We start from the raw sequence: 14,282 nt of genomic DNA on the forward strand, positions 1-14,282 counted from the left end.
TGTGAAGCAGTCATTTTTGCGAGTCCCCTGGGAAGATACTGGAGGCTCACAGCTACTTTTTGCGTCCCGTCCCTCCTGACCATCCTTCCTTAATGTTGCAAATATAGCCAATTTTATAGGCATGGTTTACGAAGCTATAAAACCAGTTAGTAAAGACATGTAACCAGTAGTGTTCATGTCCAAATCCCTCCTTCCTCCTGCTGCCGGGCACTGTGACACCCTGCGGACCAAGTGCTGCACCCACTCCACTCTCCACAGCTCTGCCTGGTTGTGACTTTGCCGGTGATCCAAGCAGGGTGACACACAGGTCCAGCATGAACACATGGCCAGAACGGGGAAATCACAAAATACATCTATTGAGAGCAAACACATTTCTTCAGGCTTTAGATTTTTCATGCTTATGATTCCTAAATGCCAGAAACAGCCAGAAACACGCGAGGCTATAAATTCTCACTTACTTTCAAGGGTACTTCAGAAAGCAGTTTTAAAAACACATCATTCTTTCCAACATCTTCAAAGCGAGAGGGCCTTAAAGGCAATAATGGGCTTTTCTTAGATGCCAACAGACTCTCAGAATGCTGCCACCAGTTTCTGATGCTTGCCTTTTCACAAGGTTGGTTTGGTGACTGCAATTTCAGTGGCCCACATCCCCACGACCTTATGAAAATTACTTTTTCCCCAGTCAGTTAAGACTGGGCACGCTTTGCTGAGGGGAGTAAAATTAATTATTATTTTCCAGTTGTTTACATACCTTCCCTAAGGAAATGCCTGCGGCAGGAAGGACTACCCAATGCACACATTTGTTCACTTCATCCAAAAGGCAAAGCTGAAGATTTACCTACAGTGGCCAAAGCAAACAACTGGCCAGGGGAATTCTGCTGCTTTTACAGTGTTTGCTCTCCTACATGCCTGCAGCTGTGTTTAAAACACTCCATAAACTACAATTGCACTTCTGTCACAAAACTCATGTCAAACACAAACCTAGCTCTTGACCTAGGACTGAGATTACACAGTGATTCTTTAAACAGTCTGATAGCATGTGCTAAAAACAAAGCACCCAGGGAAGAAGTTAGGCAGAAGGCACATCTGGGCTCATTAGAGGGATCCTTCATTTTCAAATCTCCTTAAGCCATTGAAAACTGACTGCCCCTGGAAAATTGCTCACAAAGCCCTTTTCTCTCCCTGTTCCAGGGCACTCTGACACCTGGGCGAGCCAGAGGCCTTTGTGCAAATTCAATACAATAGGGGCTGGGCAGGAGGGAGACATCTGGGGAGCAGCTGGGGCAGCGCGGCGGTCACGGCGTGGACAATGCTGCTCCTGGGTCAGCCCTTGGGCTGGAGCCGGCTGCCAGCCAGGGAGCAGGGAGCATCCCAGCGCATGCAGCATGCTCAGGAATCACTCACGGGGAGAGAAGGGTTGATAAGCAGCAGCGGGAGCTTTCAAAACGATGGTGAATCACGATGGGAGAACGCCTGGCTTTCTTTTCTGCCATTAAAAGACGCCGGGTATGTTTTACATCTACAGGCATCGAGCCTGTGCTCTTTGTTGGAATCACATTCCAGCACGCTCTGCGTGCACAGGGCAGGAGCCGCTGCGTGTGAGAGCAGACGGAGCCAGCTCTGCCCCTCCAGGGGCTTCTGCCGCCCAGATGGACAGATAGCCCCGGGAAATGAATCACCTGTGGTGTTTCAGAAGCACTTTGTTCAGGAGGATAACCACATCCTGGCACCCCTCCTCTGCTGTGCAGTGCAGACCTGGCTAGGACCAGGCCGGGCAGGTGACAGCCCCAGCTTTATGAGGCCATCAGAAGCGTTGGGCTCTTCTCCTGCATGGAGGAGCCGAGTGACCCCAAGAGCCTGCTCTCACTTACGTGGGGCTGCTGCACTGCCTCTCGGCGCTCTGCACGCCCGCGCCGCAGCTCCGCGAGCAGGCAGCCCACGAGCTCCAGGGCCCCCAGCTGCCGTCGATGGCATCAGGACGGTAACCCACTGGCACGCACTCGCCGTTGAAGCACCACTGCAAAGGGACAGAGCAGGAGAAGAGAGCCCAGGTAAATGATGTGCAGTTGGACCTTGAGTTGGAGAGCCCTGCCCTGGGGGAGCACTGAAGACCAGCACCCGTATCGCCCCGTGCAAACCCAGCTTCACTCACGCCAGGGTGCCTGGGTGTCAGCCACGATCTGCCAGAGCCCAGTTCCCCTCTGTGCTATGGGAAATTCAGGGCTGGCAGGCTGTCTGAAGATTCAAATGAGGCAACAGATCCCCAGCACTGACCCTTAATGTGCTGAGCAGAGGCACATGCAGGTATTTTTGTAACTTCACAGCATTATGCTACCATGGTCTAGAAGCCTCTTTAGTGGCTGGGGCTGACGGCACAGCAGGGCCTTTGGGTACCCCCCACGTCCCTGCAGGTTGCCAGCCCCTCCACTGGGCAATGCCAGTGTGCCCCCCAGAGTGAGGGCAGCGAGGTGAGCCCCTCCCCATGCACTGCAGTCTGCAAAACTCCAGGTTTTACACTTTTCTGGCAAAGAGCTTCCCCTGCACGCAGGACAAGGAGGCTCTCCATCTCTGGATGGGAATGCTCCCACTCACCTTGTTCTCCCCGCATGCTGTGCCATCAACGGCAGCGTCCAGCTTGGAATGGCACGTGGTCCCCACTGTGCACCACAGCGTGTTGCAGACGCTCTGCAGAAAGCACATTTGCACAGGACGTGGTTACTGCACGGACCAGCTCACTGGTACAGATCGAACTCACAGGGAGAGGGTCGCCCCGTGCAAAGCCCCCGCCACCAAAACCCCCTTGGGGCTGCCCGAGTTCATGCAACATTGGGAGAGACCACAGCTTACGTCCATGTCGTCACAGAAGGTGGAGTAGGCACCGTACTGCAGGCGACACTGATGGCCCACGTCGTAGAGGACGCCCGGGGGCACCAGGGGGAAGTCCAACACCTCCCGGGCAGGGGGGTCATCCAGGCACAGCCCCCAGCCCCGGCTGAAAGAGAGACACCAGGGCAGCGTCACTGCCTGCCCCTGCAGTCCTGAGACACCCACTGACCCCCCAGCATGTCCTGGTGCTCCCCGTTGGAAAGCTTTGCCTGGGAATAACTCCCTGCTCCTTAGATTTGCAACTAGCTCATTAGCAAAGTCCTCAGCCGGGGGGGCCTGGGCCTCAGTTTCACCACTCAAGGTGAAGGGTTTCGCTGAGCAAACATTGCACTGCAGAGAAGCAGATGTTGTCCTCGCGTTCATACACCAGGCTGGCTCCCGAAACGTCCCTACGGATGCTCTGGCTCTAGTGTCAGTGCCCTGGTAATAAAAATAAAGTGGATTGTCAGCAGCAAAACTCACTCACCCTCATATCTGCCGCTACAAACAGTGCTCAGCCTGTGCTGGACAGCATGTTTTTAGAAAAGAGATATTAAAACGGAGCCCGAAGCGCTGCCAAGGCAGCTTGTGGCCCCCTGCCAGGCTGCCTGGGAGCCTGAGAGGCTGTTCCTGGCCGCCTTGCTCCGCCGCGAATGGTTTTGCTATGATACTTCCCAAACACACAAGAAATTGTCACTAGTTTAGCTTACAGTGTTGATTTAAACAAACTTGTTTCCAGCAACGCAAAGTCTCCAGCGTGGGTTTCGGAGCAGATTAGATTACTTCAGCTCGTTGTGATTGGAAACAGGTCTAAATCAACGTGAACCAGGATTCCTTTCTAACCCAAGCTGCCGACACGGCCCAGCTCGGCAGCAGCAGGGAGCGGGGCTGGCAGGAGGTTGGGAGCCACGGTGAGCACCCACTTTGTGGGGTGCTGGCAGGGTGACACCCGGCACAGCAGGCACCCGCTGCCCCTCTCCCCTCCTGCACCTGCGGGGTCCCCACCAGGCACCTGCGAGCCCCTCGCTTGGCTGGGAGCAGCCCAATATCGCCTCAGCTTACAGGAAAGCTCCTCAGCCCCAGCGTGGGGAGTGGTTTAGATTCCTTGTTGACTGCCCAGAGGTATGAACAAAATCTATTTCTTCATTAAATATTTTACAGTTATCCTACGGTGCCTTCAGCTGGCCTCCACCTTTTGCCAAAAAACTTTACTGAGACAGCAAAAATTGGCATGAGTTTGAATCTGGCTTTGAAGGGATCGACAATAACCCACACTGCAGTAAAAAATCACAGGGCTCTGCACTGCATCTGCCTCTTTCAGCCTGTTCATTAATGAGCTAGATGATAGGATAGATGGCATGGTGATTAAATCCCCATGTGCAAGGAGGCTGGGAGGATCTGCAAATACATTTGCGAGAGGGATTAAAATTCCGAAAGCTCTTGGAGAACTCAGAGAAAGGCCCAAGAAGAGAGGACTGAATTCAATAAAAACAAAGGCAAGGATTCTTGGGAAGAATCAGCTGCACAAACAGAGGAGCTGGAATGGCCGGAGAGGAGCACTGCTGCAGGAAGGGCTGGGTGCTCGCAGCTAGCAGGGTGCTGCAGCCACGGGCATGGTGTGGGTCAGCCAGGAGGAGAACCACGGGAGGAGGCTGGACGAAGACCTTCAGCACTGCAAGAGGAGGTTGAAAACCTGGTTGTCTGGTCTGGAGAAGGGAAGACTGAAGGGAGACACGGCAGTCAGCTGCTGTGAGACAAAGGGAGCCTTCTCCATGCCATTGAATGCTCACAGAGGGTCGCAGAGCCCCCTGCCCAACTCACAGAAGCAGCAGGGCCGTGATGCCATCGAAGGCACGAACCATTTTCCAACGTTAACTGTTCAGCAGGGCTCACCCTCTTCTGTAAAACAATCACCATCATCTGAGAGGGCTTTTTTTCCCAACGCGAGGTCTGTTCCAAGCACATCTAGCAACCCCAGGTCAGCAGGGTCTCATTTTTTGGCTCGCTCCTGCCCGTTCTCCTGCCAACACTGTATTAAAACGAGCTCATGTCTGCGCTCGCAGCAGGCCTCTCCTTCACCTCGGGGATGTCACAGCCGCGGAGAGACGCCTGCTGAACTCTGCTCCACTCTTGGAGGAAGAGCTGCCCCTTCTGGGAGGGGAGCAAAGAGACCAAAACACCACTGGACAAGCAGACAGATGGTCTGCTTCTTCCCTGCCGCAGCTAACGGCAACCCAAGGTTATTGCCAGCAGGAAATGCTTCATCTAAAAGCGAAGGTTAAAGACAAAGGGCCAAGAACTCTGTAGATATGAGAAAGCCCCATTCCACTGAAAGCCAAAAATCAACAATAATTCACCCTACCTCGGGCCATTGGCTGGGATTTAGAAATGGGAGCTCAGCACCAGGCAGCCTTCCTACCACGCAGCTCGCAGCCCCAGCCAGAGCTGCTCGGCCGCTGCTTCTGGCAGATGCTCTGGCTGTTTTCTAACCTTCCCGTGACAAGGAAGAAAAATGTCCCTCCAGTGCAAGACCCTGGCTGACAAATGTAAAACTTGGGCCACGTTCCTAAGAATTTAATAACAACAGACTGCAAAATCAGCCACAGGGCACTAAAAATAAACATAATGCAGGAAAGAATCTGGCCTGGTCTCATCTCCTCACGTGGTGCCTGCTGCCATCATGCATTCACCCCAAGCACAGCCTTGCTCCTGGGACAAGCAGAAAGCAAGATCAGGTTCTCTGGGGTGCTCTGAGTGCTACAAACCCCAAGTGCCATGGGAAACTGCTCCTTCTGCTCGGCAGCTTGGATGTGCCTACATGCTTCCAGACGGCCACCCCTCTGTTAGGCTGGTGCAAGCGACCTGTCGCTGACACTGGGGCTCAGAGGAGCAGAGCCAGCGCCAGAATTTTGCTGCTGGGGCAACCATGCTTTGGGAATCCCGACAGCTAAGTCAATGAAGAAAAGCGCTCTAGCTGTATTTGTTCAAGCAACAAGCACTGTGCTGCTGCACAAACGCTCTGTTGCCTTTGCATTCAAATACTCATCCTTCCCAGCAAGGACCAAGGCAACCGAGCAAGTTAGAAATCCCCCCCAGTGCCCTGGGGTTGACTTCTGAGACCAGAAAGTCTTTTGCAGACCCCAAAGCCCAACCCAGCCCCAAGCTGTGGCAGCCAACTCGGCCCCGAGTACGGACACAAAGGGAAGAGAAGAGGAAGCGAGGACTTACTCAAGGAATCGTGTGATGTACTCCCGGCTGCAGCGGGACCAGGTGAGTGGGGACGTGTCATACAGGAGCTGTGGAGACATGATGAAAGGTCTTTTCCCAACTGGCTCACAGTCATTGCTGCTTCCATCATGCTGAATCCCAAAACTGTGTAAGAGCACAGTCCCACAAAGGAGAGGTGAGCCGCATGCCCGCTACAACCACGCAGCTTCTCTGCTTTCCGAGACGCTACACCAGACATTAAAAACATTCACAGCTTCGTGGGGACTCGCTAATGAACAGGGAGTAGAGCACTTGGCTATCTGGGAAATGGGACCAGAGACACCCACAAGCTTTGTCCCATGTGGTAGGGGACAGGCTGCAGTGGGGTTTTATTAAGAGGATGCCAAGAGCATGCCCTGGATGAGCTGCCGTGGCCAGCAGTGGCAAGCAGGAGGCTGCTTGGTAAGCTGGGGAAACTTGGCTGTGCTCAGGGCTGTGCCCAGCCCCTGTGTCCTGCGACACTGTGAGCAAGGGGAACAGCCCCAGGAGCTTGTGTGGCCTTGCACTGGAGTAAACCAGGGATATTTTTGCTGTTTTGAAGTGACAAAGCCAACGGACTGTGCTTCATGCAGAGAGCATGCAAAGCAAGCATTTAGCTGAACAGATCTATATTAAATCCAAAATTTAATATGATGTATAATTATTACATGGAACTTTTCCCAATGTACGTATTTTACACAAGATTTTTACTTTAGCTTTCTTACTGTCAACTCAGCCAAGAAAAAAGTAATGAGAATATCAAACCAAGTCAGTTTAATTAAACTTACTGGTTACAGACTTACTGTACAACTATATCTGTTATGGACTATGATGTTCAAATGACCTTCCCAAATTTAACTGAAATCAGGACAAGCACAATTCTGTCACTGATGCTATACACATGGACTCTATTTTAAAACTTTGCAATGAGCAGCCCTCTTCTCCACAAACCGTAGCATCAGCAACACAGGAGAACTTACATGTGTAATTTGTCTGTGTTTTCTTGGACATGACTTTCATTGAACCTGGGACAACCAAAAACTTAACTCTGGAATGCAGTTCCCAGGGTAAATTCCCCTGGATTCAGGCAATTGCTCGGCAACATCCTGCCAACTTCTACTTGTCCCTTGTCAAGTCCTGACTAAACCATGCAGAGGGCAGAGGGCAGAAAGGAGAAGAAGGAAAGCGGGGTACCTGTGTCCTAGCTCATGGGCCACGGTGAAGGCCAGGGGCAGCCCCGTGTCCTCATTGATGTTGCAGCTCCTGTGGGGCTGGCACATCCCCGCCACGTGGGACAGACCCAGGGTCTCGCAGGGTCTGTTCATCGCTGCGCAGATGTCCTTCCTTGGTGATTGGAAACAACAACACACAGCAAAGAGGGGATGAAGACGGCAGGAACCAAAGGACAGCACGAGAGCGAGCACGAGCAGGGCTCTGTGTGTGCAGAGCCAGCCCAAGGCAGCTGCCCAGGAGCAAGCCCCCGCTGCCTCCCCAGCCTGGTCTAAGGGGATGTGTCTGAGCCCAGCAGATGCTGGCCAAACAGAAGCAGGAATGGAGACATCCAAACGTCTTTCTGCAGCAGAAAGATTTATGGCCTTTCCTTTCCCCTTTACTCTCTCGGTATCCCCAGCTTATTAGAAAGACTGATTAATGTGAACTGCAAGCCAGGCTGGCTACGTTTATTCCATTGTATAAATAAAGCTGATGCTGGGAATAATTAAGCAATCACTACATTTCTTGGGGAAGTACATCCCAGGGGTGCTGTGGTCCAGGGCAGAGGACCTCCAGCCACCCAGGATGAACAGCTCCATCGAAGTGCACGGCCTTAAGTGCCTTATTTCTGCTACAAAGGAAATCTCCTAAAGAAGATAATTCTGTTGTGGGTTGTGAATCACTGCACAAACAACCACGATACTGCCAACATCCAAGCTGCTGCAGCCTGAAACCATCAAACTACATTTTGACTGCAAGGTACATAAACTTGGCCAGAGGCATGAATTCCACCCAGCTTCATGGGAGGTTAGGGGCCTGCTCTGAGGCTCCTTTGCAAATCCCTGCATTCATCTGCAAGGGAAAAAGGAGAGCTAATCCCTGTGTACATCTGCTGCAAGGATCCACCCACTCTGGTGCTTGCCAATAGGGCTGTGGTGAAAACCTGGATTGGAAACCCCAGCTTCTACTCAACTGGGAACTGTCTCCAGGTTTAAACCTGAGATTTGAGACCAGTTCCTGCTGTCAGGGTCAGGTCACCTTCAGGTTTCTTGTTTTATGTTGTGCTGTATGTGCAGGCATCCAGACAGGGCTCAGGTACAGAGAGTGAGATTTTACACAGGGTGTCTCAGCTGCCACTGAGATGTGCCCCCGGCTGCCTGTGTCCCACCTGCCTGCAGCCACTGGAGGGATTTCCAGCTGGCAGAGTAGCCCCTGAAGCATAAAATTAGCCCACAGGCACAATACCTTGTGAGCAGGACTGCAACATCGTGATGTAAGGGATGGGAATCTCCTTTCACGTTGATGCTCTTCTGCCACTTGCAAAAGCTTTTCAAGGTGTTGTCTGCATGGTGGGAGATTTTCAGATCCTCCTGTCAAAACAATTAAAAGTCTGCTGTCATACTGCTGACAGACCTGTTTGTTTTTCAGGATGCAGTGGTAAGGGGTCTGACCTCTGACACATCAGAGCAAGATCAGGAGTAACTGCCATATAGAGGGAATAGTTTTGTATCTTATAAGATACAGGTTGGGTGGGAATACAGCCCTTTTCCACTTTCTTTTCCTCTGTGATTCAACCGAAACATGAAGTCACCCAACACCGGGGGTTAAGTAACACTGCAGGAAAATATTCCATCCTGGCTGATGTGCTTTAGAGAAGGATGCAGCTGGGCAGCCAGCCCGAGAGGCGTCAGGCTCCCTGCGAGCAGCCGCTGCAGCTGGGGAGCACAAACAACCGCCGGCGGGACGCTCCTCGGGGACACAACGAGCTCCAGCCACCCAGCCCCGGCCACAGAGCTGCCTGGGGACCGCCACTGCTCCAGGTTTGGAGGGATGCTGCTGTGGGTAACAGCACCAGTGGCATCAGGTAATGTCCCACCGGTCACAGGATGGGAGGGAAGATACTGGCGCAGAGTGAGTGGCTGAGTTAGAAATTCTTATAAGAATTAGCCTCCACAGCTCCTCTCACCACGCAATCCTCCTAACTTTATCACGGCTGCAGGCCTTGCAGAAGACAAGGAAGTGAGGCATGGGAATCTGCATGAATCTTACACACATTCATCCAGGCAAACAGCGCAAGATTGACCTTAGAGGCTTTCAAGGCCAGCTCTTTGTGTATCCCAGTCTGGCTGCCAGGATGGAAATGTGAGTCACTTTGTTTTCTTCTTACCTCTTCGGTCTCCAGCAGGATGAGTCGCACTATGGCGATGTTGATAGGGTTCCCGATGCTGGCATGGTGGAACAGCCCTGCCACCTGCAAAACACAAAGGCCAAACACATAAAGCTCCAAAGAAAGACCTTGCCCTGGGACAGTTCTGCTGGTAAATACATCTGCAAGGCAACATGGGCTCAAAGGGAAGCTACTGAAGGTTGTTGACAACATCTCGGGTAATTCCCAAAAACAAAAGACAAGACCAGATGCAGACCTGGCCTAAAGCAGTCCTGGTGTGACGACATCCGTTGGAAACTGCTGTAGTCTGTGTAGCACACTGAAACTCAACCAGAAATGCCTGGGGAACCACTTCTCCTTTCACTCCCTAACAGACATGTTTAACATCTCAGATCCCTGTGCTCTTGCAGTGCCTTCACCAACTGGGAGAAACCCGGGGATCTTACCTTGAGGTCCTCTACCCTCTTTTCTGGCCAACAACCAAGCCCTCTTCTGAAATGCACATGGCTGTTACCACAGCAGCAGGAGAGCAAACAGACTGTACCAGCTCACTCTGAATTATCTGCTTGTCTTACGGCGTTAGGGAAACCTCCTGGATTTTTAAGCCCACCACGTTCATGTTTTGACTCTGGACATGGCCCTGGGCAGCCTGCTCAAGGTGGCCTGGCGTGGGCAGGGGGCTGGATGAGGTGACCTCCTGAGGTCCCTTCTCACCTCAGCCAGGCTGATTCTGTGACTCCAGGCAAAACTAACAGTGGCACCCCGGCTGTGCAGGATTAGTTCGTTAGCACACCAGACCATCTAGTTATGAGTGGACGTCTCCAGAGAAGCTTGAGTTCAAGCAGCAGCATGAGCCGTTGAGGCATTTCAATGAAATTATCACAATTAGCTTTTAAAGCCTGACTATGGGTTTCACATTTAATGCTCCCGTGGTTTGGTGCCAGCAAAACAGCTCAGCTACAGTCTGGTTCTGGGCTCAGCTCCTTCCCTTGGCTGTCCTCAGGGGCGCTTTACCAGGAAAGCCACTCACAGCTCTCTGCTGGCACCGGCTCTGCAGCATTTGGGGATGAGGTGAGGAACACAACAGCAGCTGCCTGCAGTGTTTCCTTCATTGGTGCCTCTCATTGGCACTGCCAGTGCTGAGTTCAAGGGAGCCTGACCCAAAGCTCCCACATCCCCGTGGGTCTTTCCTCCTGCGAGGAGGTTTCCTTATCCTCCAGAGGCAGATGGAGCACCAAGCAGTGCAGAAAAGCCCACGTGCAGGCAGGATCGGGCTGTTTGTTGAGAGATTTGCTGAGGTCCCACTAGGGCTGAGCCCTGGCAAGCCCAGTGGCCCTTATGTCTCATAGCTGCATCTCCAGGGACCTGGCAGCTCTGCGGTTCAGCAAACCAGGACTCACCATGTTCATCACGGTCAGCACGTACTTCTCGATGTTCTCACTCCCGTGGTATTCTATCATCTTGGTGTCTGCCACCACCAGCGTTTCCACCCACTTCTCCTTGCTGATGGAGCGCTGCTTTATTCTTCTCTTCCTGTGTTGTTTCTGTTCCCATCTCTCCCGCCGCTTCTCAGACCTCTCCAGATTTTCCCGGGATTCTGAGGAAATTAAATAGGAAAAGAAACATTTTTAAAATTATTTTTAAATGCCAGCAGCATTGGTAAAATATCATCAAGCCCCCCGTTTTTTGAAATAAGGGAGAGAACTCTCTGGTGTTGACAAGGAAGCCCCACACTCAGAACCCAGAACCTCCTCGCAATTTTGCTGTGGTGTATGCTCCAAAAAATCACTGGGAGTTGAAGACTCTGATCTCACTGTGTAGCACAGCAGCATTAGCATGACAAGAAAAAAAAAAAAGAAGAGGAAAAAAGGCATTTGAAGTAAATTCTTTGAAACAGAGTTTGAATATTTTGTGACTAACACGCAGCCTCCAGAGCAGAGCAGCACTTATGGTTTGTGTTGACACATGAATACAGGCAACCACGAAGAGATGCTTGAGCATGCACTGCTGAGAAACACCAGTGGCTCAGTAGGAGTGTAATCCTACATTTCTATTTTGCTGGGAAAGAGCAAAAAGGATATACTCCATGTCCTTGAAGTTGGACTGATGTCTTGAGCCAAATCCCAAAGATCATCCCTGTCCTAGGCAAGACCGAAATACCCGCAGGGTGCACAGAGATTTCCTTGGCCACATGGAGACAGAACCTTGGGTTCCTGTTCTGCTTGTCCCTGGAGGAACAACAGGGACATTCATCGGGCTGAAAAGACACACGACGCCAGAGGAGAGCTTTGCTGCTCCTAAGGCACACCAGCAACTGGGAATTCTCAAGCCGAGACTTTTCCTGTGACGCTGCTCCAAGATCAAGGTCAGGGTCAGCCCCAAGCTGGGTAAAGGCTTTACAAACCACACTGCACACAGTGGGAATTGCTTTTATGACCAGTTTCTAAGGGCTCTGCCTCACTTTGTTAACAATGGACTTTCACATTTTATGGACTCTACTGTACTTGAGCTGTGAAAGAGTGTTTTATCCCCCAGACTGAAAAATCCCAAGTATCTGGATAATTTGATGAATTGCTGATACCACTGTGACACTTTAATCACAACGCCTTCCTTGGAGCTTGTTTTCATTGCGTCCTTTGCTGCTGAGCTTCCATGCAGGACGTGGAGGGACTTCAGCAAGCTCGTTGCTGGCGGCTCCCTGGCTACCAAGGAGGGTTGCAGTGGCATTTCCCCGGGAGATCCCCTTCACACGCCTGCCCAGCTGCACACAGAGGCTCACACCATGCAGCACAGGGGACTGACAGAAGCTGAATACCAGGTCAGCCTAACACCATCTGGCAGCGTGGTGTTTTGCAAAGAAAGCCAGCAAGACGTCAGTACAAAATAAAAGACTTGAATTTATACGAATCCTGCAGACTTTCAGTTTCCTTTCCAGGGCACATACATCACGGCCACGTTGCTGGTCTGTGTTCCAGAAGAGATCCAGGTGTGCTGCACACTGGCCATATTACAACCAGTGAAATCCCTTTACAAATGGATTTTAGAGGCTTCAAAGTCCAGAAGGAGCCATTCTATTATCCCCGTATTCATTTAGATTACCAGAAGAATGCCTAAAGACAACCTGATTATAGAATAAAGCAAGGTTTCTGGAAGCAGAGAGCTCTAGGAAATAAGCAAATCACCATGCATTGTCTGGAGGATGCAGCTTCCAAGACCCAGACTAGTAAGGCACCCAGGCTTTCCAAGAGCTTTGCACCAAGAGCTGCAGAGGGTTCTTGGCCAGAGTTGGCAGCTCGTTGGGAGGCCAGGCTCCTGGGCAGGCAGTGTTGAGGAATGGGGATGCTGCCCAGCTTCCCAAGCAGGGAGTGCCCTCACATTTAAAACCTGCTCTGCATTTCTGGCTAGGAACATACCCTTGCTGCCTCTCCTGCCTCCAGGATGTGTACCTAAGGCAAACACCTCCCCATGATACGATTTTGCTGCAGGCAGACAGCCAACTTCCATCTATCTCAGCTGAGTTAAAACAGCCCCGAAATCACAAGGGCAACACAGACCCCAGAGCAGCTGGACCAGCCCCCAGGGATGTGGGGTTGTGCTCCAGCGGTCAGGTTGCCCGAAGCACTGATTGCTCCTCTTCACAGCAGCAACCAATTTATGACTAGCCCTGAGACTTCATCGTGGAAAAGACTTTGAACACCCTTCTGTAAGCGTTGTACGCTCTCCCTCCCAGCACCAGAGCCCCAGCCTGCGCTCCTGTGCTTGTGCCATGGAGCCTCTGAGCTCTGCTCCAGCAGAAGCCAAAGCCCTGCCAGCAGCACAGGCTGCAAGCCCTCCTGGACCTGCTCTCAGGTGACAGCGCTGCCCATCTGAGCCGCCACCTCCTGCCTGTCCCAGGACCTGTTTAGTGGGGCCAGCCCCGCAGATGGGGAGCGGGTGGGCCACTGAGGAAAAATGCTGGGTTTCGACCCCACCAAAAAGCAGGAGGGGGAGCTGCTGTTGTGGAAATCAAGTTGGTTCCTAGACACTACTGCAAGCAAGGTGCTCCAAACAAGAGTTGAATCTGCATCGCGGTAACACTGCAGGGCAGAAGGATCAAGGAGACAACCTGGATCGCTGGACTAAATGGGAGTTCTGGAATTCAGCTCATGGGAGCCAAGTTTTACTCTGAAAGGTCAAAACCTGATGCTTGCACGTAAACGAAAACAAACACTGCCTCCACATCACAGGGAGCTTGCAGCAGGGCCGGAAGAAAAAGATGAGAGCAAGAGGCCTGAGGTTCAGCATGCACTGGAGTCATGTATGTGAGAAACGTAAGCAAACACAGGAAAATCGGCAGGAGAAAAAAACCCTGCAATAATTCCTGTGACCTGTGGGCTGCAGTCATAAATGCCACAAAACCTCGGCCTGCTGCTAAGCAAGCAAATTTTCCTGAGTCGCGTTTTGAAGCGGTGGTCAGCCTTCCCACAAGAAAAACGCTCGTGGAAATTGCTGTGTGCCCACGCTTTTGGAAACTTGGCCGTCCTGCAGCGAGGAGCCCCCTGCTCGGACAGACCCCAACCGAGCAGCCCCATGCTGCCCCCCGCCCCCAGAAACCACCACAAAACCCAGGGCCCATCCCCTCGAGCACATGGGGCAGTTGTGCCTCAGTGCTCTGAGACACAAAAGGGGTTCCTTGCCGGCCAGCTAGGTGTCCTTTATGGCTAAAAGCTGGCTACTGGGAGCTTATCTCAGGAACTTAACGCTGGGTTTTAAGATAAGTGTGTCTGCTGAGGCACCTTAGGGGACCAGGGGT

General features: G+C 52.0%; 1 protein-coding gene across 1 annotated transcript in view; it reads right to left on the bottom strand.

Moving 5' to 3' along the window:
- Nucleotides 1-14,282, bottom strand: part of ADAMTS7 (ADAM metallopeptidase with thrombospondin type 1 motif 7) — a 45,209-nt gene that overhangs the window by 26,313 nt on the left and 4,614 nt on the right. Inside the window, exons 4-11 of the mRNA XM_084532669.1 lie at nt 10,891-11,087; nt 9,491-9,574; nt 8,569-8,693; nt 7,306-7,455; nt 6,094-6,237; nt 2,848-2,992; nt 2,593-2,685; nt 1,872-2,017 (exon numbers count right to left, since the gene is read on the bottom strand). Coding sequence (XP_084388795.1) covers nt 1,872-2,017; nt 2,593-2,685; nt 2,848-2,992; nt 6,094-6,237; nt 7,306-7,455; nt 8,569-8,693; nt 9,491-9,574; nt 10,891-11,087 — 1,084 coding nt within the window. The remainder of the gene's footprint in view (nt 1-1,871; nt 2,018-2,592; nt 2,686-2,847; nt 2,993-6,093; nt 6,238-7,305; nt 7,456-8,568; nt 8,694-9,490; nt 9,575-10,890; nt 11,088-14,282) is intronic.

The sequence above is a fragment of the Aythya ferina genome (assembly GCF_964211825.1).
Source record: "Aythya ferina genome assembly, chromosome: 11".
Taxonomy (NCBI): domain Eukaryota; kingdom Metazoa; phylum Chordata; class Aves; order Anseriformes; family Anatidae; genus Aythya; species Aythya ferina.